General features: G+C 44.0%; 1 protein-coding gene across 1 annotated transcript; it reads left to right on the forward strand.

Annotated features, from left to right (window-relative positions):
* Positions 1 to 4098: 4098 nt before the first annotated feature.
* Positions 4099 to 21508, forward strand: CDC37 (cell division cycle 37, HSP90 cochaperone). Its single transcript, XM_020798714.3, has 8 exons — positions 4099 to 4341; positions 8120 to 8401; positions 10244 to 10352; positions 14187 to 14302; positions 17002 to 17124; positions 18284 to 18466; positions 19388 to 19459; positions 20972 to 21508. Exons 1-8 carry the CDS (start codon positions 4240 to 4242, stop codon positions 21122 to 21124), a joined length of 1140 nt encoding a protein of 379 aa, XP_020654373.1. The 5' UTR covers positions 4099 to 4239; the 3' UTR covers positions 21125 to 21508.
* Positions 21509 to 24797: the final 3289 nt, after the last annotated feature.

A 24797-nucleotide genomic window follows, 5' to 3' on the forward strand; every position in this document is an offset into this window, starting at 1 on the left:
GTGGTGTACTTCTGCTGGCACGTGGTGTCCCACAACATGAGTGCTGAGCTCACTCTCCCTTGACCAGCTTCTCAGGACCCAGGGTCTTGGTGGTGGTGGGTATGCCATTCTTCCAGGGACCGCCCTTCTTGGGGTACACTAACACTGACCAATCTATTCCCTCCAGTTCTGCCAGCTGAATGGTAACTCATTCCTCACTCCCTCACGCCAGTAAGAGGGCTTAGGGGGTGGTTTTGCTCCTCTGTCTCCTTTCTATCCCTTCTAGAGGAAGCTTCATGCAGACCCTTTCCTTAGTCCATGGATCCTCCAACTCTATCCATCCCCACCCAAAAAAAGTAATTCATCTGACTTGTTCTCCTCTCTTCGTACTCCTCCACCTTCTCTGCATCTTCTCTCCAGTCAACACCTTCTTTTACCTCCTTCTCTTTTTCCACCATGAAGAAACCCCCTATGCTTGGCATTCCACCCCATCTTCACTTCTTTTCTGCTCACCATCATTGCTCTTATCATATCACTTCTCTTTGGTCCTCCCTCTCTCCCATCCATGCCCCCTGTATGTGTTGTGTCAGTTGCATCTCCTGCATGGGAACAGGACACTAAACAGGTCCATATCCTTCCTCCACAGCGGCTTGAGGTGTTGGCACACTCTTGGAGCTAGCTGCCTCTGGCGCCACGTTCTCATACCAGTACAATTAAAAGTGCAGGTTAAGACCAAATAACTTCAATCTCAGCTATCCAAAGGAACCACAGGCTTTGCGATCTTCAAAGGAAGCCCTTCTCTGAGTTTGGCCATCTTCCTAGTCCTGGCTCCAGGTCCGAAGTCCGAGTCCAAATCTTTCATATGAAGTATCAAATCTTTGGTACCAGGTTCTGAGTCCCAAGCCCCACGTCCAAGTCCCTATTAAAAACATTTATTTTCCCCCAGAAAAAAGGGAAGGGTGACTGTATTCCGAATTGCAAGTCTGAGTCATTAAAAAACAAACCCAAGTCCAGGTTGAGTGACAGGTGCGGCTTAAATGTGACTTGACAATGAGTCTCATAACTGAGGTCCCAGTCCCTGCTAGGAGGTTTTTTCAGTGGCTGCTGCAAGGCTGTTGAATGTCCTGCCCAGGGAGGCTAGGCTACCCGCTCCCTAGTCTCTTTCTGCTGGTGGGCTTTTAGCAATTGGCTGACTGATTTTAAAAGAGAATGGTGGACTCCCCCCACCTCTAAAAAGCAATCTGCCTTTCAAAGTGCATTTAATTCAACTTGGTTTTAGTGTTATAATTTAATTTAACTGTGTTCTAACATTATAACTTACTGGTCAGAATCCAGTTGAATATTTATGTTGGTCTAAATGCAGTGGTGTAACTTGGAGCAGTAAATAGCCACTAATCAATGAGTCCTTGATTGAATTCTGCTTATTTGCCAGTAATGTGACTTGGTGGACAGCTAGAAATTCTGGCAGTGACTTGTTAATTGGCAACTATTAGCTGCTGAGAGTATGTCCTCCCGGATTGTTGTGGACTGCCCTAAGTTATAACAATGGGGAAAAGCTGTGATATAAACCAAATCAATAAATAGATACTGTATGTTATTTATATTGCTGTTGAAACTGCAATAAACAAACCTGTGTGCTATGTGCCATGAAATTGCTTCCAACTTAAGGTGAACCTAAAGGGGTTTTCAAGACAAATAATATGTTTAAGGAGTAGTTTAGCATTGCCATGCTTCAATGAGTTTCCTTAGCTGAGGAAGGGATTACAACCCAGGCTTACTGAGTCCTAATTCAGAAAAATTGTGATTTGTTTTGATTCATGATGCATCAAGGTTGATGAATCATGAATTATACATTTATATTTTTTTTCCTAATGCATGGCTTGTTTGGTGTGGAAGAAACTACCATTAGAACAGAATATGGAAAGACAGAATGATTTCCTATAGGCAAAGGTGTCAGATAAGGGTGCATTTATCACTTTGTCTGTTAAATCTGTATGCAGAACATATCATATGGAAAGCCCCACTAGATTCAGATGGAGAAGTGAATATTGGTGGAAGAAAATCACTAATTTAAGATATAAAGATGACACCATCTTACTCATAGGAAGCAATGACTTGGAATAATTTTTAGTGAAAGTGAAAAAAGAAAAATTGGTCCTGCTCAATGGAACTATTGGCATGGTAGACTTTTCAGGTTTTACTTTATGCATGGGATTTTTAAAAAGACACTTTACTGAGTCCGAAATTTCTAGCATTTTAATGCTGCATATAAATAGCCAGTTGCCGACCCAAATAAAAATGGAACAAGTATCACAGTGAGTAATGTAGAGATAAACTTTTGGAACATGTAGCATTAGCTCCAACAATTATGTCTAGGATGGATGGCTTTGTAACAGGTTACATAGTGAAGCAACATTTCCAAAGTTCTGGTGGTTGGTTACTTAAAGTCCTCTTCAGATGTTTTTCTCTTGCATGAATGTGCATGTGCATACACACACACACACAAACACACACACACCTCCTTGAAGCTGAAGGTCTACCAGGAGAGTTGTCACACAATGGTCAGAATGGTAAGATCACCACCACCACCATCATCATATTAGAACTGCAGGGCCTCTTTAGATTATCGAGTCCAGCCACTATCAAGAAGGCTGCACAGTGGGGGAATCAAACTCCCAACCTCTGTCTCTGCAGCCAAATACCTAAACCACTGAGCTATCTATCCAGTGGTTCACTCATCAGGAGAGGTCCTTTTCTCGGTCCCACCACCTCCACAGGTTGATCTGGTGAGGACATAAGAAAGGGCTTTTTCAGTGTCCACTCCTAGTCTATGGAAGGCCCTTCTTGTGAGGTTTGTTTGGCCCTCGTTTTTGCTATTCATAAATGTTTATTTATATTATTTATATACTGTACTGCCTTTCTCCCTATGTAGCACTTGGGAGTGCTAACCACATACCGTGTTTCCCCGAAAATAAGACAGGGTCTTAATTAGTTTTTGCTCCAAAAATGCATCAGTGCTAATTTTCAGGGGATGTTTTATTTTTTTCAGGTACAACCATCTACCTTTATTCAAATAGTCATGTCATCTTCTTGCTGCACAATGGTGGTGGGGTTTTGCTTAAGTGGGGCTTATTTTGGGGGTACGGCTTATATTACAAGCATCCTGAAAAGCATATTAGGACTTATTTTCGGGAAAACAGGGTATCTTCCAGAGTTCTTCATATTCTTACACTTGCTCCAATACATGTCTGATATTCCTTTATTTATTCTATTTAATTTTACCAGGTATAAGTACCCTCTGTGCACTAGCTGTGCAGGAATTCAAAGAGAGAAACAACTTCAACTTTTCTGGAGTAGACAACCCCTTTTCTTATTAACTGGCACTTAGTCTAAATAACTCACTTTTAGATATTAATAGAAAGAATAAGAACGGATCAACAGCAAAACCAACAAACATAACTGCCTGCAGCAACATACTCCAACAGACTCTAGAGAGAGAGAAAGCTCAAAAGCAGAGAATTGGGGCTCTCTTTGAATTCAGAGGCAGGGAAGGAATGACTGTTTAGTAGTCCAAGGTAGATACACCCCAGCCCGGAAAGGTCCCTCCCAGCAAAATCCACTAAAGGCAGCCTGCGGGCTTGCAAAAACCCGGAAACAAATGTTCCCCTCCCCTGAATTACCTACAAAAATCTGGGAAACTAAGAGTGTGGTGTAAGCAACGTGTAATAGTTACAAAGTTATGCCAGGCATGTGATACTGAGAAAAAAAAGGTTCCCAGCATCTTATTGTAAATCCATCTAATTTTAAAATAAAATTAATTAAATGCTTTTAACCATTCCCTTATTTGTTTTCAGGTTTCTCGCGCTCACTGCCAGCTGCTGAACTCCTCTGTTAAACAACCAAACAAAAAAAACCCCGCAAACCCTCTTTCTGCAACCAACGAGACCGCAAAAACAAACTACACGCGTATAAAACAATCACGAAGGTGACGCCGTTGCATTCCATGGAAAACTCGCTGTTCTTTCTCCTCGCGCATGGAACGTTCCAGGAAGAGTGAACCGGAAGTAGCGGCTCTGTGGACCTCTTCTGTTTTCGTAGCTCTTCTCCCGATCAGGCGGCGTTTCAGAGATAGGAAGCTTTCCCGAAGCGGGCAAGCGAAGGTGGCGACGACGGAAGTGACGTCTGAGAAGGAAAGCGGATGTACTAGAGGGCGAAGAGGGGGTGGAACCGACGGGTTCGTGAGGCAGCAACGTCATCGCCATGGTGGATTACAGCGTCTGGGACCACATCGAGGTGTCGGACGATGAAGATGAGACTCACCCCAACATTGACACGCCCAGCCTCTTCCGATGGCGGCACCAGGTGAGGACAGAGCGGTTCGAGCCCCTTCCCCGGAAGGAAGCGAGGCCCCCGCGCCCCCTCCTCCCATAAAGCGGGTGAGCCTCCCGGATCTCCCCACTTCTGTGGGAGCTCCATCGTGGGTTGGGTGAAAACAGGGAGACTTTGCTGGGAGGCAGCTTCCTGGCACAGCCCCCTGGGAAGGCTGGGCGTGGGTGCGCTCCTCTACTCGCCTGTGTGGTGGTCATTTCCAGCCTTAGCGATGGGGAACGTGTGGGCCTCCGGATGGCCTTGGACTACACATTCCATCATCCCCAGCCACCAGAGTGAGTGGTGAGGGATCGTAGATGTTGTAGTCCTTTTGGAAAAGTAGGGGTAGTTCACCCAAATCAAAAGTTGCTTTCTCAGTCTTGCAAATTCCTCCTCCTGAAATTTACTTCTTCCCAGCATCCGGCTTTGGAAGGACCTTTTTACTCTTTACGAAAAATCAGTCGGGGTGCTCTAAACATGCGAACACCTATTTATTTATTTATTTATTTATTTATTTATTTATTTATTTATTTATTTATTTATTTATTTATTTATTTGATTCGTATCCCGCCCATCTAGACTACGTCTACTCTAGGCGGCTTAAATCAAAAATATGAAAAACAACATGTAAACAATTAAAATGACAATTTACATCAATCATATTAATATTATTAGTGGCGTTCAAGATGGAAAAGCAAAATGGGAGTTAGGATAGACAAGAAAATCAAATAATAACTGGAGGGAAGGCCTGCCTAAAGAGCCAGGTCTTAAGTTGGCTCTTAAAAACACCCAGCGAGGATGCCAGGTGAATTTCCGATGGGAGTTTGTTCCAAAGTTGAGGGGCCACTGCCGAGAAGGCCTGGTTTCTTATTTTTTCTTCCAGTCCTCCCTATGTTTTATAAATGAATTATAACTGAGTAGTATTTCTCTTCAACTATTGAAACATAGTTAAAAGGCAAGGTTTTGAGTCCTTTAGAAGCACTTCATCAGGCACGTTGATGCACTTGCTTTTTTGGAGTCATTGGCAATGGCAACACCACAAATTTGCTATCACCAAAGGATGAAGACTAAACATCTATATTTGACTGGCCAAGAAAAGGCATGTATCTGAAATCCTGGAGAGCTCTAGCTGTTCAGAGTAAACAGTAGCAAAGTAGTTTAGACCACTGGGCTAATTTAGTACAAAACCCATTCATGAGTTTGTGAATATTCAGCTGAATAAGGTTTTTAATATTTAATTTCTGTTCAGATTTTAGATCTTAAAATAGCAGCTGGAGAACCAAAGATCTGAAGAAAAATGGTTGCAGATGGCTTAAGATTTGTTCTGTCCTGTATATGTATGGTGTTGATCAATAATGCCAAAGTGTATTTAAATCTAGGGAAGTTACTGCGTTTATTAGTATGACTAGTAATTTTCCATAATGCACATCTGTCAAGAACATAACTTTAAAGGATATGGTAAATGTTGCCACACTTCCTTTAGAGTGGTAGGACAATGAACCAATTACCTCTGGAGGAGGTGAGTGTTCTGACACTGGAGCCATTCAAGAGAAAGTTAGACAGCTGTCTGTCAGATATGCTCTGATTTGAATTCCTGCATTGAGGAGAGGATTGGATTTGATGGACTTAGAGCTCCCTTCCGACACCCTTATTCTGTGATTTGATAGTTTGTACTGGGAAAATTTGAGGCCGAGATAAGGAAGGACAGCTGCTAAAAGCTAGTCTACATATTGTGTAGTAGCAGGATGTGAAGTAAAGTTGTCTGTATAACAAAGTTCTGACTATTTTTAACTCTCTGAGATTTGTGTGAAACATGTCCCCCAAAACATTATTGAAAGTTTCCATGGATATGTGATGCTCTGTGCTAAACTTAGAAAAGTAGATTTGGAAAGTCCAAATATAGATTTAAGCATCTGTTATTTTTTTAAGTGGAGGCAATAGTTTTGTGTGGAGGGTAGGATAACCATGAGTTTATCTCTTTGGGGGAAATTGAGCCTGTGGCTCATTTGCATATCTTTATTTTCAGCTTTGAACTTAAGTGTGCATCCCCCCAAAATTAACATGTGAATAGAGCATGAGTCCTTAAAGTGTTTTATGCAGTGGATCAGCCTTCCTCAACTTGGCAATCTTTAGTCATTTTGGACTTGAGTTCCCACAGTCTGTTTAGCGTTTGAAAGGAGATGCAATATAAAATGGACACCTAGATGCAAAAGTCTGCAATGGATGACTCTTGAGAAATTAGGTTCTGCTACATTTGAGGAACAGTTAGTTTGCATTTAAGATCTGAACTACTGTATATGCAGAGTTGTCAGTTCCAAGTAAAAACTTTATCTATTCAGTATATTCCCAAACACTTTGCCCCCCTTGTTTCTCTCCTTTGGACACATTCCTAGCTTCTCAGTGCTCTTCTTGAAGTATGATGCCCCAAACTGGACACATTATTCCAGGTGATATTTGACCAATGAGTAACAGCTTCCAGTTCCCATATGCTATTCAGTATGATGTTTCTGATACTGATATAAGACATAGGCAAGCAGAAACTTAGAGGCATTTTAATAAAACTGGTTTGACATGACTGGTCTTTTGCCAGCTTTCAAATACTGTATTGGATAAGAAAACAAAACAAAACACACTTCATCAGAAGCCCTGTGCAGAAGGCATTCTGCTTCCTTTCCTTTATGAACAACATGGATGGCTTCTAGCCAAGTAAGGGATTGAAAACCAACTTGTCCTACATTCATTGGCATCTATCCCAAATCTTATGGATTTTTGGTCATCCTATTCTGAATTTTTTTAAAAAAAGTTACATGTTTTGGTTTTGCACTTTGGGGAGGTGGGGCGATGAATGAATCAGTGTATTTCCTAAAAATGCCATTTGTTAAACAATGGTCTGTGCTTTCTAGTAGATACATGCAGACACAAATACAAAACACCAAGAAAGAACATTCCTCATATGTTTAGTCACTTGATCTCTGCTCTAGTTTTTTCTCGCAGCTTTAGAAGAAGAGCAGCCTTGCCTATATTATGATTCATATTTGTTTGCCAGTTACTAAAAATTAATCTGAGGAAGTTAAAAAACAAAAGTGAAACACAGTTGAAAAGGCAATGTCGTGCCGGACATGCTTAGATTCTCTCTTAAACTAGTCATAGCTCATGAGGTCACAAGATATGATAGTCCCTCTTACCTCATGGTATGTAGGCTGGGGAATTGAGCTTAATGGGATTAAAACATATTGCCTGCTGGACACAGGAGCTTCCATCTAAAGAGTTGCTAATGTGGACTTAATATAAAAAGCAGACATTGTGGAAGGACACATCAAGGCAAGATGACTTATAGTAAACTCTCTGATGAATATTTTATACCTCTTTGCTACACCTACAGCTATTTGCTCAAAATTTAATTATTTCAGCTTTAGTTTAGAAAATATTTCTTTTGTAAATACCCTACATTATTCCTTCTTTTGAATGCTTATCAGAATGTACATCTTGTGTTTCATCATGATAGTCGTTCAATGAATGTTTATGGTTTTGTTACTATAGTGTTTGATATGTTTTGTTTCTTTTACTTTTCTTCTTTGGAAAAAGGCAAGTTTAAAAACACACACTCTTCCTTACCCCATTGGAAGGTACCAGATAGTTGTATCTTTATATAGGCAACTTGGTGTGACTCTTTATGAGTCTTTCTATGATGTGACATAGAAAGGCTGATATGATTTCTGCTATTCAAGAGCCGTTGTTGGGCTATATTGATTTAATGGACTCTGTTTTCAAGGCCCGAGTTGAGAGGATGGAACAGTTCAACAAGGAGAAAGAAGATGTAGACAAAGGATGCCGGGAATGCAAGCGGAAGTTAGCTGAGTGCCAGAAGAAGATGAAGGAACTAGAACTAGCCAACACAGAGGACAGTAGAAGTGAGTTGCAGAGGCTGCAGGCTGAGGCCCAGCAGCTGAAGAAAGAAGAGAAGACCTGGGTGGAGAAGATGGAGGAGCTTAAGAAAAAGGAAAAGAACATGCCATGGAATGTGGACACTCTTAGCAAGGATGGTTTCAGTAAGGTGGGTTGAATTGTTTACATTAGACTGATTCATTTTATATCTTGCTTGATGGCTGTGCTATTTACAGCTTTATTTTATTTTTTTATTCTGCCTTTCTCACATAGTGAGGAGAACCTGAACATGGTTGATGGAAAGTAGATAGCTATATGAGCACCACATTTGGCAGCAAGGAAATACAGTAATCCATGATATTTGGGAAGAGTGGGAAGGAAGCAGTGGCATCAGTAGGTGTCCTAGAAAAGGAATTTGGAACTTGGCCCTCCAACTTTTAGGGGTAATGAAGCTGGTGCTCTGGATGTTTTAGAGTACAGTTCCAACAACCTCCACTTTCAGTGAGGAGCATGAAGTGGCTTTCCCCTGCTCTAAGGCTTTAGTGAAGGCAACTATTATCTTCAGTTTGACTCCCTCACTATCTGGTGGATGGCAATGGAATTTGCCAATGTGCAACCCACAGATTTGCTACCTATTATGTTCTGAGATAATATCTCAATTCTTAGGTCTCATTTCCTGATAGCTAACATGATGGAAGCAAAGATGAAGGATGGGTTCTGTTTTGGAATGAATGGAGAAGGAAGACTGAAAAGGTTTCTTTAGAGTTGTTCAGGTTCATAACATTTTTGGGTGATAAAACTATAGCTAGAGTGGGCAACATTTGCATTTCAAGCCTCAAGATATTTTATTTTTATTATTATACTTTTTTTGATGTACAGTTAAAAAAATTCCTTATGCCCTCTAGCGGTGTTGTCCCCCTCAGCACCTATGGTCTCCCTTCACCCATGCAGTTTTAAAAAAACATTTTCAGCCCTTGGAGGGCAAAAGAGTTCTTTTCCAGTTTAAGAAAACCCTTCTAGCACAAGAAAGTGTGTGTGCGTGCACGCTGCTAGTCTCCTCGCCAGTAGAGCTGGAGTTCTCTGTTGGGCTCCAGTTCAGCTTCTTGACTCAAATCAGTTTTTATTAGAGTTACAGCAGCAGTTCCCTCTGCCTTTTATTCCATAGTCCCAGAGGGTCAAGTTACAATTTCCAAACTACTTGTCAGCTTGGGGGTCCAATTAGTTTCACTGGAATTCTCCCAGAGCCCAGGTTCTGGAAGGAAGGGAGAGCTTAGAGTCAGGACACACCGCATTGAGAGAAGGCCTGTAAATGAGCACAAGGACTTGGTCTCTGCAGCTCATATTTCATCGTCCCTTCCCTCGCCTCTCCAGAACTGCTGCATCATCCAGGATAATGTAGCCTTGTCCAAGCGCATACCTGGCTCTTGTTGCAAGCCATTAAACCTGGCAAAGGTGGACAGCTTCTGCCATTCTTCCACATATCCTGCTCTTCCAAGATCGGTGATGTCCCCTTGCCTTCCCAATTCTGCTCTTTTATTCTCCTTTACCTGGCTTCCTTCAGTTGCCTCTCTTCTATTCACTGCCTCTCCTTCAACTGCAAGGACTCCCTTCAACCAGCCTCATACTGAGGCAACTCTCCCTCCTCCTGGCTACTTGCTACCTATGGGCTGGAGCCAGGCAGCTTGCTCTTGCATCCTCTCACAGGGAGTCATGGGTGCAGGATCAGCCTCTGCTGTCCAGGGATAGAGGTGATCTACAGAAGCAGCTTTACTGGCGTCATTATATGAAATTACTGTAGCCTCCTGTCCGATAGCTATCTCGAGGAGAAGCATTTGTTCAGTTATTGATTGTTTTGTCGCTGCTTTAACTCTTCCTCCTTTTGCTGGAGCGATTCTTTCTTGTTTGTTTGGTCTTGAAATAAATCAGCCGCTCCTGAGTGTTCTCTTGCCAACTTAACTTACAGGGAGGTAATAGGAGAGGTGTTTAACCAGAGCTTCCTTTACTACTATAGAGTGTCTTCAATGTCCGACCTGAGCAGCCAGAGGAAGAATCTGAAGAACAGAAAGAAAAGAAGCACAAAACATTTGTGGAGAAGTATGAAAAGCAAATCAAACACTTTGGTAAGCTATACACTTCCGCATGTGTTTTTTTTTCTGATCCCATTACGGTTTCAAAAATGTATTAGGCTTCTGTTACAAAGGAAACTTGCAAGTGAAAAAAAATGCTATTGATCAGAGTTTATTATGCATTAGCACAAATTTTGTGTCTCTGGCCAAGAGCACTTGGGTTCCTTGACCTCCAGTTGCATATACAGCTTTTATGGATGATGTTAATTTATAAATGAATAGACTTGGTGTGACTGACCCCCTCCCCATGGTGTCTATTTGTGCAGGCATAACACTTCGTGTATATATTTTCAGGCAGCATTCATTGCACTAGGGCAGTGGTTGCCAGCCTTGGGAAATTAGGTGTTTTTGGACTGCAACTCCAAAAAACCCTGTCTAGCATAGCTCTTGGTAAAGGCTTCTGGGAGTTGTAGTCCAAGAACACCTGGGTTACCCAAGGGGATATTTGTTGACAGCTTTTACACATTAAAGAAATATATCTAGAAGAACAAATATGGGGGAACATAACGTTCCATGAGTTTTAGAGCTTCATGAAGTTATAACAATAATAATCTTAGAACTGTAGAGCTGGAAGGGGCTCTGCGGATTGAGTCCAGTCCCTGTCAAGGAGGCACAGTGGGGAATCGAACTCCCAACTTCTGGCTCCACAGCCAGATACCTATACTACTGAGCTAACCAATCTGCTAAAAGATGTTAGGATATTAAAGGCTTAATCTCCTAACAATATATTGGATACACTTGTGAGAGAGCATCTGAATTGTCCTTTCACAAGTTCTTCTGGATCTGGTGAAAATGAGGTGTGGGCAACTTCTGTAGTATTTACTAGCCCAGTGGTTACCTTCCATCATGAGTTACAAAGTCCAAAAGAGAGCTGTTTTGATAGACTGCAAAGGGCTTTGTTTGAGAGGCTGTTCTTGAGTAAATGAATTACAACATCTGTTTGTAGTGGCCTGAGTCATATATCACCTCCATCTCAATACCTTGTTTGACTCCCTGGTGCTTGTCTTTAACAGGATCTCCATACAGAACCTGGCAGGGGTGGGTGACTAGAGTCCTTCAGATTTCATTGGCTTGCCCTAGGTAGCATTTCTTGCGATGGAACATGATTGCTGTTGAGTACTATCTGAAAGGCCACAAATACTCATTCCATCCTTAAACTTTCTCCAGCCCTGGTCCTTGTCAATGTTTTGAGTTACAACTTGCATCAGTCCAGGCAGCATAATCAGAGGCTGGGAACTGTGGGAGTTAAACTCAGACTCCTGGAGAGAACCTGGTTGAAGATACTGCCCTAAATCCTACATTTATCTGGTTTCATACATATGGAAATTCAGTTACAGTGGTGCCTCGCTTAGCGAATGCTTCGTTTAACGATGAATTCGCATAGCGAGGGGGTTTCTGGGGGAAACTACTGCCTCGTATAGTGAGGCAGTCTATGGAGGAAACTCGCATAGCGATGTTTCCCCCATAGGCCCCCGGCGGGCGCTTCGGAGCGGCCGCGGGGAGACCTCTCCCACGGCCGCTCCAAAGCGCCTGCCCTGAGAATGCCGGCTGGCTGGCCGGCGCTTTGGAGCAGCCGCGGGAGAGGTCTCCCCGCAGCCGCTCTGAATCGCCGGCCAGCCTGCAGGCATTCTCCGGGCGGGCGCTTTGGAGCGGCCGCAGGGAGACCTCTCCCGCGGCCGCTCCGAAGCGCCTGCCCTGAGAATGCCGGCTGGCTGGCCGGCGCTTCGTAGCAGCCGCGGGAGAGGTCTCCCCGCAGCCGCTCTGAATCGCCGGCCAGCCTGCAGGCATTCTCCGGGCGGGCGATTCAGAGCGGCTGCGGGGAGACCTCTCCCGCGGCTGCTACGAAGCGCCGGCCAGCCAGCCGGCATTCTCAGGGCAGGCGCTTCGGAGCGGCCGCGGGAGAGGTCTCCCCGCAGCCGCTCTGAATCGCCCGCCCGGAGAATGCCTGCAGGCTGGCCGGCGATTCAGAGCGGCTGCGGGGAGACCTCTCCCGCGGCTGCTACGAAGCGCCGGCCAGCCAGCCGGCATTCTCAGGGCAGGCGCTTCGGAGCGGCCGCGGGAGAGGTCTCCCCGCAGCCGCTCTGAATCGCCGGCCAGCCTGCAGGCATTCTCCGGGCGGGCGCTTTGGAGCGGCTGCGGGGAGACCTCTCCCGCGGCTGCTCCGAAGCGCCTGCCCTGAGAATGCCGGCTGGCTGGCCGGCGCTTTGGAGCAGCTGCGGGAGAGGTCTCCCCGCAGCCGCTCTGAATCGCCGGCCAGCCTGCAGGCATTCTCCGGGCGGGCGCTTTGGAGCGGCCGCGGGGAGACCTCTCCCGCGGCTGCTCCGAAGCGCCTGCCCCGAGAATGCCGGCCGGTTGGCCGGCGCTTCGGAGGGGCCGCGGGGAGGCCTCTCCCCGCGGCTCCTCCGAAGCGTCAGCCAGCCCCAGCTGGTAGCCTGCCCGGGCCGCCTACCCGAGCCGTTCTCGGACGCCTGGACGTCCGAGAACGGCTGGGGTAGGCGGCCCGGGCAGGCTACCAGCAGCGGGGACAGAGGGGGGGGTATCCGGAAGGTTTCCAGGTGAAAGCCTGGAAACCTTCCGGACACACCCCCCCCCACCCTGCAGCCGCCGCTTGAAGCCTGCCCGGGCCGCCTACCCGAGCCGTTCTCGGACGCCTGGACGTCCGAGAATGGCTGGGGAAAGCAGCGCGGGGAGGCTTCAAGCGGCGGCTGCAGGGTGGGGGGGTGTCCGCTCCCAGCGACCCCCCACGGCTTGGATCCAAGCTGTGGGGGCAGGCTGAGAGGGTGGTGGGATTGGGATGCCTTTCAGGCATCCCGGGTTTGGATCCCACCCGCCGCCGGTTACCCTAACCGGCGGCGGGTGGGATCCAAGCCCGGGATGCCTGAAAGGCATTCCAATCCCACCACCCTCCCCCCGCGGCTTGGATCCGAGCCACGGCGGCTACCCCAGCCATGGCCGGACTCTAGGGAGTCAAGCCATGGCTGAGTTAGCCGCCGTGGGTCAGATCCAAGCCACGGGGGGAGGGAAAAAACCGGATAATCCATTCCTATTGGAACGGATTAACCGGTTTCCAATGCATTCCTATGGGAAATGGTGCTTCACATAACGATGTTTTCACATAACGATGTTTTGTTTGGAACCAATTAACATCGTTATGTGAGGCACCACTGTATTTTAGAATTAAAGTCACTGGGCAGGGAAGTTGGGGAGGAGGGGACTATGTGACCATGATGTGTAGCCAGCTTGCTAAATGCAGTGCTAAACTACAAACTAGTATTGCATCTGAGCTTGTTTTCTGTTTGGCAAGCAACAAACCATACCATCCTTCCACCAAGGACTGTGATCACACAAAGGCACACCATTCTGTAAATTGTCTGGTTTCTACTGTCGTGGAGTAAATTTTGTACATATTAGAACAGAAAACCAATCCTGTTGCATCAAAAGCACGTTGAGGCCCCTTTGCCTGCAGCCCTCTTTGTAAGCTGAAGGTTCAGATTACGTAAATCCATCTTTAGAAACCAGAGACCTTGGCCTATTTGTCATTAGCAATCAGGGTTGTCTTCTGCTTAATTATTTTAATGCTCTCATCACTGTATGGCTTGACCTTTGATATTTCAAGCCCCTTCATCACTACCCTGGTTGTCTTAATTGCCTCTCCTGCTGAATTCACATTACTGTCTTACAGGTTACACTGCCGCAAAATGCCAGCAGTTCCTTACAGTACTGTCAGTAGTGTATCAAATTCTGGGTCCAAAAGCCTGGTAGGGAAAATTGCCCTTTGTAGCCTGCAGGAACAGTCTGATTTGATGCTGCTCCTCTCCTGTTCCAAAGGAATGCTGCGGCGCTGGGATGACAGCCAGAAATATCTGTCTGATAACCCACATCTTGTGTGTGAGGAGACAGCCAATTACTTAGTCATCTGGTGCATCGATCTGGAAGTAGAAGAGGTGAGTGTGGCTGATGCCGTTTCTTCAGAAAAGCCAGGATACTAGTCTATTATCAGTTTGCAGGGCAACAGTGGGTGCTGTGCTGGAGATTCCTTGTGTTGGGGGTACAGTGGTGCCCCGCATAGCGACATTAATCCGTTCCAGGATTAACGTTGCTATCCGGATTCGTCGCTATGCGGGGGGAAACCCCATAGGAACCCCATGCGTTCCTATTGGGGAAAAACTCACCAGTAAGCGAAGATTCCCACATCCGGCCGCCATTTTCGCTGCCCGGTAAACGAGGGCAGGGCGCGAAAACGCTGTGGGCGGCCATTATGCTGATCTGGCGGCCATTTTGGAACCGCCAATCAGCTGTTTTCTAAACATCGCGATGCGAAGATCGGTAAGCGAAACGCTTACCGATCATTGCAATGCGATGTTTAGCCTATCTAAACATTGCAATGCGATCGCATTAGCGATCGCAAAAAACGCGTCGCTATGCGGATTCATTGTTAAACGGTGCGCTGGTTAAGCGAGGCACCACTGTATTTGTGATTGACAGTGTTGGACAACTGTGTGTCTTGAAAAAGTTTAGTAGGGTTGACTTATGGCTGCCTTATCCCAAAATGTCATGGGTGGGCCTACTTGCCTATGAACTAACTATGGTGGCAAGGCAGGTTCTTAAGAGGATTCCCTGCATTTATTTGCAATATTATGATTAAAGCGCCAGGTAATGGTGTTTGAACATTTAACTTGGGCTGGCATTGCTTGGATACAAGTAGTTGTTAGCAGCTTATTTCACTGAAATTGCAACAGTCTCTTTTACAGTGTGATAATTGGCTGCCTCTCCTAAACAACCAGTGTGATGTTTCTGTGATGAATGAAGTGCCTGGTTCTGCTTTAACTGGATGATTTCTCCTGTTTAAAACTACCTCAGCTGTCCTTCTGTGTCTGATACTGTAGTGATTAGTCTTGCTGAGTCAGTCACTGCTGTCTTGTGGCCAGCTGCATGTTCAAAAGCAGACTCTGGCATTGGAAATGGTCTCGCTAGAGATCTGCTGAAAGGCAATGCTGAAACATGATTCCAAATGGTGGGAAGTGAAAGGGGGACAGGATGGTGAAGAAAACAGCATTCCGTAAACCTGATAGGCATAACTTTGGGCCAGCTGATAACCCTGTGGAGTAAAAGGCAGGACACAACAATAACAAAAACAGTTACTATCGTTCTCATAATCATTATTAACTACTAACTGTAATTAACTAGGAGAATGTTTGGCCAAGTTCAACATGGCAAGCTGATTGAGCTCGTAAACAAAGAGGTTGATTGAAAAGTTTGTGGTGATTAGTAAAAAGCAACCAAGCAGTGCAGTTTAAACCCCAGAAGAAAAGTGTAGAGCATGTTGGCAAATTGAAATTTGGATTAAGGTTTAAAAAACAATATGATCTTAGCCATGCAAATAAATAAATAAATAAATAAATAAATAAATAAATAAATAAATAAATAAATAAATAAATAAATAAATAAATAAATAAATAAATAAATAAATAAATAAATAAATAAATAAATAAATGGAATACTTTAAAAAATCTAATTGTCTTTGAGAATGTGCATTATATGACACTGTATTCTTCGTTATGCTGTATGGTTGAGAACTGGATTTGTGCTACCGTGAGAAGCATAGATGCAGTTTAAATATGGATTTATTTTATTATGCTAAGAATTTCTTGGATCAGAAGGGTGGTCAACAAGAACTACTAGAACAGGTGAAAAAATACTGAAAGATCAAACACACAAAATACAGAAAGCTAGACTAAAATTGAGAAACCTTGAGTCATGAGAAATAGAAAGTACTGATTGTTACAGCTGATTATTCAAGATAAAATTTAGTCGGGGAAACTCAGGAAGAACTTCTCAGCTGAAAAAAACCTGGAGCAACAACAGTATTTAGAACTGTAAATCCCGAGTCGGTGATATCCAGTCTTTCATGGGAGAAAAACAAGATAAATTAAAAATATTTAATCTCAATTTTGATCAAAACAGGTATCCAAAACAGTGTACAAAGAGAAACAAACATTAAACTAGAGAAGGTAAGTAAGGTAGTGTTCAGCACTTCCCTGGCCCACCACTTCTGGGTGCTGCCTTTGAGTAGGTGGGGCTGGGAAGCACCGAACACCTGTTCATCCAAAGGGCAAACCAACACAAACTGCCAAATTGGCAGTTCATTCCATCTCTAAAATAAAATGAAAGCAATGAACGAAATTAACAGCAGAGTAGTCTTTAAAACCACAGATCAGAATCACCCATATTAAGAACACTGGCAGAAATCCAGTACTAAGTTGCAAACAGAGTAAACGCTTTTAATTAGTGGTACTTGGAGGTGTTGACTCACCAAATCTTCACTGATTCAGTTGGCCTAGTCTAGTTACAACCTATTACTGCATTTCAACCAGTAACAGCCAGAGGGAACAAAAAAATATTTACCCCGTCAAACTGAGTAAAGCAGGGGGCAGGAGCCTCAGTATTGTACTTTGAGAGTGTTAGTTGTACAGCAGGGACGCTACCAGAGAGGAAGCTCTGCCCCACATTTTCAGCAACCTAGTTCACCAGCTTCTTACAGGTATAATAAAGTGCGAACAAATATGGTTCTCTTGCCTGACTTGGACAAAGGTGGTGTGGGAAAAGGATGTGCATTTGAGACCACTTCTGTATCTTTTCTTAGAAACATGCCCTGATGGAGCAGGTGGCCCACCAGACTATTGTGATGCAGTTCATTCTGGAGTTGGCTAAGAGCCTGAAGGTTGATCCTCGAGCTTGTTTCCGGCAGTTCTTTGCCAAGATCAAGGTAAACCTACTGCTTAGATAATGGGAGGAAAGCCTTTCCTTGAATGTACCTTAGTGGTTTTTTGTTTTTCACTCTGCAGAGTGAAACTAGGCTTCTCTTTCGTCACAGGAACAGTGGTCTCCCCACTGATGATTTCCTGTGGTGGAAGTCCACAATGCTAGTTCTTCATGTTGTCCAGATTTGCTAAACAACGCAGCATAGTCTGTGGCTGCGACTAAGAAATCTAGTTCCTGTTTGTTCAGTTCTTTTTACTCCCACTATGACATTTGTTCTGTCCCATTTCTGTGTTAATGTGTGGAGTTTGTAAAGTTTGCAATCGAAATAATGGATTTCTTCATCTAGGACACTTTGCATGCAGTTTTCCAAAATGCACGCATGAGGTTAAGTGTAAACATTTGTCTCTATATGATAAAAATGATCTCCTGCACACATCCTCTAATGTGTGTGCGTTGGGCATGCCTTTTTTACACATGCCCTTTCTGTGCCTTTTTTTAAAAAAGACTGAACATGGCATTCAAGAAAGTCCTCCTGATTTCAGGTTACAACCATGTTACACTGGATGCTTTGGTTTGGGGAGTCTGAAAAGGGCTTTCCATATGAAAATGGAAATAAAATAGAATCTCCCTTTTCTCTAGCAGTGTCCTAAGTCTCAACAGTTAACAGTCCTGGTTGTGGATCTCCATGGCTTTAAAGGGATGGGCAACTTCCATAGATTGGGGCCACTTTTCCAGTGGACCTACTGTTCAAGGCTGCACACTCAAAAGATGTGCATGGCTTATGTAGAAGGGAAGGAACACTGTGGATTTTTTATTATATTTAATAAAAAATACTACCCATATACACACATGCATATATGCTTTAAAATTTAATTTAAATCAAGATTACATTGAACTTACAAAATACATTTATTAATAGTTGAATGATTTACAATCAGTTGAGGGAACCATAGATTTTAATTTTGCTTAACATCAACTGCCTGCTTGAGTAACAACAGTTTTTAAAAGGCTGTCAAATAACTAAGACAGGTTTTAAGTAATTAAAAGATGGCTGTTAAGGCTTATAATTAAAAGTATTATGTGACTTAATTGTTTTGCCCCCATATAGTTCTTTCCCTTCTCCCACGTCTCTCTTGTCTGACGCATTCGTAAATTCCATCTAGACTGCTGATCAACAGTACATGGAGGGTTTCAACGATGAGCTGGAATCTTTCAAAGAGCGGGTACGAGGCCGTGCCAAGGATCGCATTGAGAGAGCCATGAAAGAATATGAAGAAGAAGAGCGACAGAAAAGGCTGGGTCCTGGTGGCCTTGATCCTGTGGAAGTGTATGAATCACTCCCATCTGTGAGTAACTTTGCTGAGCTGCTGATAACATCTAATAATAGCAACAACACAAAACTTGTTGCATACAACTGATCTGTATGTACATTGTGGGTGTGGTTGACTTCTATACCTCTGAAAGTAGGGGAGGCATATGTTATGTAATGTTCTCCTTCAAGAGGTTAGGTTGGCCCTCTGCTTTATCATCACCATCATAATTAAACTGCAGAGCTAGAAGGGACTGGCAGTTGAAGACCCACCTCTTCAGGCAGGCTTTTAACAATCTTAACTGAGTCCCTGAATGCTGTTTTTTAAGATCAGTTTAACATGTTTTTAATCATTCAATGTATTTTAATTAGTTTAATTGTCTTTAATAGAGAATTTGTTGTGTTTTTAAATCAACATTTTTAACACTGTAAGCCACCCTGAGTCCTCTTGTCGGGATAAGGCACTCTGTGTGTGTGTGTGTGTGTGTGTGTGTGTGTCCCCTGGCTCTTCAATGGATTTATGTAAGTAAACCATTAGCATTGAGCCTCCTGACTTCCTTGCCATTCTACTGCAAAACCCTTTACTCTAAGCAGTCCCATCCAGTGCACTTGATTCTTGTTGGCCATTCTTTGGTGAAGCTTTAAAGTTTCCAGGCACTGGGATCTGTATATGCTTGCAAACCATAGGGTTGCTTGTTGGGCTTTGGTCAGCCTCTGCTGCTTACGCAGTGCAAGGCGGTGGTGGTACAAGGTTGTTTTTTTCCCCCTTTCTTCCTTTCCTTGCTCTTTTCATAGCATTGTGCAGATCCCTACACAATTCACGTCCTCTGAATAACTCTCCTTGACTTCACTTTCATACCATCCTGAATTTGTAGCTGAGTGAAGAAGTAGCATTTGGAGTGAATAGCTCATTTAAGATTTCCCCACCTGCTAACCATATATGATTTGTTTTTCACAGGAACTCCAGAAATGTTTTGATGTGAAGGATGTGCAGATGCTTCAAGATACTATCAGCAAAATGGATCCTACAGTGAGTATCCTTAGAGCTGGATTACAACTGAATCATGGAACTGTGTTTCCAGATATAGTGGAACCTCTACTTAAGAACGCCCCTACTTAAGAACGATCCAATTTAAGAACAGCTCCATTCGCTAAATTTTGCTTCTACTTGAGAACAGAGCTCCAAGATAAGAACAGGAAAAAAAATTCCTGCCCCCTTTTTTAACCTTAGGTCATCTTAGGTTTTTAAAAAAATCTCCTAGTGGTAGAATACGGATTAACTGTCTTTGCATTAGTTCCTATGGGAACTAATCCTTCAACGTACGAATGCGCCTCTACATAAGAACAAAAAACAGCCGGAACGGATTAATCTGTTTTCAGTGCATTCCTATGGGAAATTTTGCTTCAACTTAAGAACGTTTCAACTTAAGAACACCATTCCAATACGGATTAAGTTCTTGTAGCTTCAAGATATGTTATTTCCTGTTTTTGTGGATGTACATGCATACACATTCTTGTCTGCTCTCTCCACCCATTGGTCTCCTCAGTCTAGTGGTTGGAGACCTTGGACACATTGAGCAAAATCCCACTGGTGTGAAGCTACACTGGGCAAATTGAATCCAGTACTAGTGATATTTAATTTAAATTAATTGAAAGCTTCTCAAACGCCCCTTTCCAGGTTCCAGTGGGCTCCCTTTTGCCCTTTTGGGGGTCTCAAGACTGAGGTGGGGCGGATGGGGAATCTTTAATAGTAAAAAACCACAACCAAATTCCTGCGGTTCAGATCAGAGCCACTGATAGCGATCCAGTGCTGATATTTAACTATTAACCCCTCACCCCTCCCAAGGCTCCCAAAGACTTTTTGGGCAGAAAAGGCGCTCTACGGAGCCTTGGAATCTGAAAGAGTGGGGTGGATTAATTCATTTAAACAAAGTACTTCTGACAGTGGATGTGATTTTCATGGCAAATTTTTATTCAAAAAGATTTTGCTCATTGTCATAGCCATTAGTTATGTAGCTCCCTTTTTGCCTGGGAATTAAGAATATGCAAGTTTCTTTTCTTGCCAGCTGTCCTGTCCCCACCTACCCACAGTGAGAAATTCCACTATGGACCCAAACCAGTACCCTGTAGTATTCTGGCCTGCAGAGATTCTATAGCCATGAATCATCCTCTCTGTGGGCATTCAAAAAAGATTGTTGACTTCGGAGCAGTTCAGTCTCAGTTTATATTAGCTCGTGCCTGCTTGGCATCATCAGAACATAAGCTGTATTGAATTGCTTCCTTGGAATGGCTACTCAGTAAGGCTGAAATACACCCCCAGTTGTTTCTCTCTCCAGCATTATATTTTGTGAGTAGAAGACACATTTCCATACAGTACTTCATGATGCAGCTTGGTGTGCTTTAAGAATTCTTTGGAGCTTTTTGTTTATTATATAATTTAATTGTCATGGTTTAAAACTACAAAGTAGGAAATTAAAAGTATCATCTAAAATGCAGTAAGGTCACAGCCCTGAAGTAGTCTGTGTCTTGTGTTCCTTTCTAGGAAGCAAAATACCACATGCAGCGATGTATCGATTCTGGCCTTTGGGTGCCAAATGCACGATCAGGTGATGGAACAGAGAAAGGTGACAAACCAGAAGGTGTATATGAGGAGCTTAAGAAACAGAATGGCAAGGAGGGCAAAGGAACCGCCTGAAACCTGGGCCAGAGGTTTTCAAAGCAGATTACACCTCTCAACCTTTGTCTTTTCTTTCTTTCTTACCAAACTGTTCAGCAATGATGTGCTTTATACACTTAGACACTTCATGAATTGTATGAGATGCTTCTTACTGGCTCTCTTGCTCACCATAATAGCTCCCTGCCCCAAATTTTGCAACCTTGCCACCTGTTGGAAGCCAGTTTTTTTAAGGGAAGTCATGAAACACAGTGCAGCGTTTACAGGGGCTTGGCATAGCGATTCTGCCTTCTGTCTTGCTGTGGTAATGCCAGTCAGTGTCCTAGATATAATTGTGCTGTTATATCTATCTGTTTGTTGGCAACCAGTTAAGCCTACTTGAGCAAATAAAAAGATTAAAATAGCTGTAGCTGGAACAGTGTCCATCCTTGCAAGCTGTCTCTTCGTTGGGCAAGCAATCTATTAATTCTGTTGTCTAGTTCTTGTTCTTCTGTGGAAACATGTGTAGTCCCTTGGGAAAGAACATGTGGGTTCTGCTACAGTTTTTGGCAACAGATAAAAATATTTTGATTTGGAAGGATGATAAAAGACCACTTCTTGCAACCTTGTGAGGTGGAGTTCTGCCTGCTGCCTCCTCTAACCTGATGTTAATATTTATAGAAGAGGACCAATGAATTCCTGCTCAGCATAACTGATGGAAATGGCCAAGGAGAAGGGCCAAGATTCATGTGGTGTATGAGCACTTCCTTTGAATGCAGAAGGCCCCTTTGTTTAGTCCCTGTCACTGCTGAGTAGAGTTGGAAAAACAAACTACTGCTGGTCAGTAGAGAATAAAACCTTGGACCTACATCAGGGGTGCAAATGTGATGGTCACCTCTAAAATGCTGTTTTGTCTAGTTGTCTCACACTGGCTGTTGTGAGATAGATGGGAGCTGGAGACGGCACTGGCTATAGTTTCTGTTAACTGAGATTGCCTCTAAATCAGGCTGAGGTCCTGCAGATGTTGCTGAACTACAATGTATATTAGTAGTCTATGAAGCCAGTGACCAAGAATAGATTAGATTAGGCATCCTTCAGTCTCAAGAGACTGTGGTAACATGCTCTGAATAGAGGACTTGGAACAGCATCTAGTGTGGCTGAGAAGGCCAATTCGAGAGTGACAATCCCTTCCATGCTGAAGACAAATACAATCTGTCCCCTGTCCAGCTCCCTGATATTGCTGGTTTCGGGACTGCCTCTGCCTCTGCCTGCTGAACAAGTGTCTGTTCAAATTGGGAGAGGCCGTGATGCACCGCCTGCCTCCAGGCTGACACTCAGGTGTCAAGGTTTCCCATCTGTTGAGGTCCATTCCTAAGGCCTTCGAATCCCGTTTGCAGAAATCCTTGTATCATAGTTGTGGTCTCCCTCTGGGGCGTTTTCCCTGCCCTAATTTTCCATACAGGAAATCTTTTGGAATCTGACCATTAGCTATTCTGATGACATGCCCAAGCCAACATAGACATCGCTGTTTTAGTAATGTAGACATGCTAAAAATTCCAGCTCATTCTAGGATTACTCTATTTGGAACTTTGTCCTACCAGGTGATATCAAAAATGTGTCTGAGACAACACATATGGAACGTGTTCAGCTTCCTCTCCTGCCATGCACAAAGGGTCCAGGACTCACTGCAGTACAGAAGTGTACTTGGGACACAGGCTCTATAGACCTGGATCTTGGCATATACCGTCAGCTTCTTAAGTCCTACTCTCTTTGTGAGTCTAGAGACCATGGTAGCTGCTTTGCCAATGCATTTATCCAGCTCATCATCTAAAGAGTGAGTGTCAGAGATTGTTGAGCCAAGGTTCACAAAATCATGAACAACCTCCAATTCTTGTGTAGATACGGTAACAGAGGGAAGTGAGTCCACGCCTGGCCCATGACTTGTGTTGTCTTCAGGCTGTTTGTTAATCCAAGGTCTTGGCAGGCCTTGCTAAAACAATTCATGAGTTGTTGGAGGTCTTCAGCAGAATGGGCAACAACAGCTGCATCATCAGTGAAGAGGAAGTCCCGCATGCATTTCAGATGGACTTTGGTCTTCACTCTCAGTCTAGAAAGATTAAAGAGCTTTCCGTCTGATTTAATCTGGAGATAAACACCTGCTGCTGCAGATCCAAAGGCATGCTTCAGCATGACAGCAAAAAAGATCCCAAAAAGGGTTGGCGTGAGGACACAGCCCTGTTTCACTCTGCTTCAGATGTCAAAGGGATCTGATGGTGAGCCATCAAAAACTACAGTTCCCGTCATTTCTTTATGAAAGGACCTGATGATATTGAGGAGTCGAGGTGGACATTTATTTATTTATTCATTCATTCATTAATTCATTCCATTCATTCATTCATTCATTCATTCATTCGATTTTTACCCCGCCCCTCTAGACAATGTCTACTCTGGGCGGCTTACCTAGGTTAAAACACAAGAAGATAACATATAAAATACCATTATTACAATTAATTTTAAATTTTTAAACAATACATTTCCAAGATGGCAAGACTCAAAAAAGGAAGAAAAAAGAAAACACTTAATTGACTGGAGGGAAGGCCTGTTTAAATAACCAAGTTTTCAACTGGTTTTTGAAAACATCTAGCGAGGGTGCTAGCCGAATTTCAGTAGGGAGAGTGTTCCACAGCCGAGGGGCCACCGCCGAGAAGGCCCAGTTTCTTGTTTTTTCCTTCCGGGCCTCTCTCGGCATCAGGCCCTCAGCTGTCCCTGCTGGCTGTGTCAGGTGATTTGGGTAGATCTGGGTGGGAGAAGACGATCTGCCAAATATTGAGGTCCCAAACCGTTTAGGGATTTATATGTAATCATTAACACTTTGAAGTCAATGCGGAAACGGATGGGCAACCAGTGCAAGGCAGCCAGAGTGGGGGAGATGTGCTGGTATTTTCTCACCCCACTAAGAAGCCTGGCTGCCACATTCTGGACCACCTGAAGTTTCCGCATCAGCCTCAAAGGCAGCCCGACATAGAGTGCATTACAGTGGTCTAAAATCAAGATTACAAGCGCATGGACTAGAGTAGTGAGGGCCCCCCCCCCCATCAAGATACGGTTGCAGCTGGGCAATCCGCCATAGATGAAAATAGGCAGAGTGGACCATGGATGCCACCTGGGTTTCTATGGTCCAGATGTATCCCCAAGCTGCGAACCTCTTTCTTTGCGGCAAGGGTCGTCCCCCCAAAAGAGAGGGAGTTACCTATGCTGCTAATGGAAGGTCCGCCCACCCTCAAGACCTCCGTCTTGTCCGGGTTCAGCCCCAACCCATTCAGCTGCAACCGTTGCAGTACAGTCTCCAGGCAGCGCTGAAGGGACAGAGCAGCATCCACTGAACCATACAACTCCTAGATGTATGTATGTGTCTCCTGAGAGACACTCTGTATGCCAATTTGAGAATCTTTTATAAACTATTAGTACTAAAATTGCCAGTGTTATTTACCTCGGCAGAATGTAACGTGCCCAGACGACCCCACGATAAAACATGTGCTGCTTATGGACTCTCCCATAGCACCTAAGCAGTTTACAATTTGATTATGTAGGCTACAAATCCTTTCCCCCATAAGCTTGGATACTCAATTTACTGACCTCAGAAGGATGGGAGGCCGAGTCAACCCTGAGCAGGAGACCTGAATCCATCGGGATCAGACTTGGGTCATGAATGGAG

This window comes from Pogona vitticeps, chromosome 2, assembly GCF_051106095.1.
Source record: "Pogona vitticeps strain Pit_001003342236 chromosome 2, PviZW2.1, whole genome shotgun sequence".
In the NCBI taxonomy this organism is placed as follows: Eukaryota; Metazoa; Chordata; class Lepidosauria; order Squamata; family Agamidae; genus Pogona; species Pogona vitticeps.

Bases quoted from the DNA above. Each gene is read 5' to 3' on its own strand.
- CDC37 (XM_020798714.3), top strand. From the start codon at position 4,240: ATGGTGGATTACAGCGTCTGGGACCACATCGAGGTGTCGGACGATGAA. The intron at 8,402-10,243 runs GTGGGTTGAATT...TTACTACTATAG, and splicing joins GCAAGGATGGTTTCAGTAAG to AGTGTCTTCAATGTCCGACC. The intron at 18,467-19,387 runs GTGAGTAACTTT...TGTTTTTCACAG, and splicing joins TGTATGAATCACTCCCATCT to GAACTCCAGAAATGTTTTGA.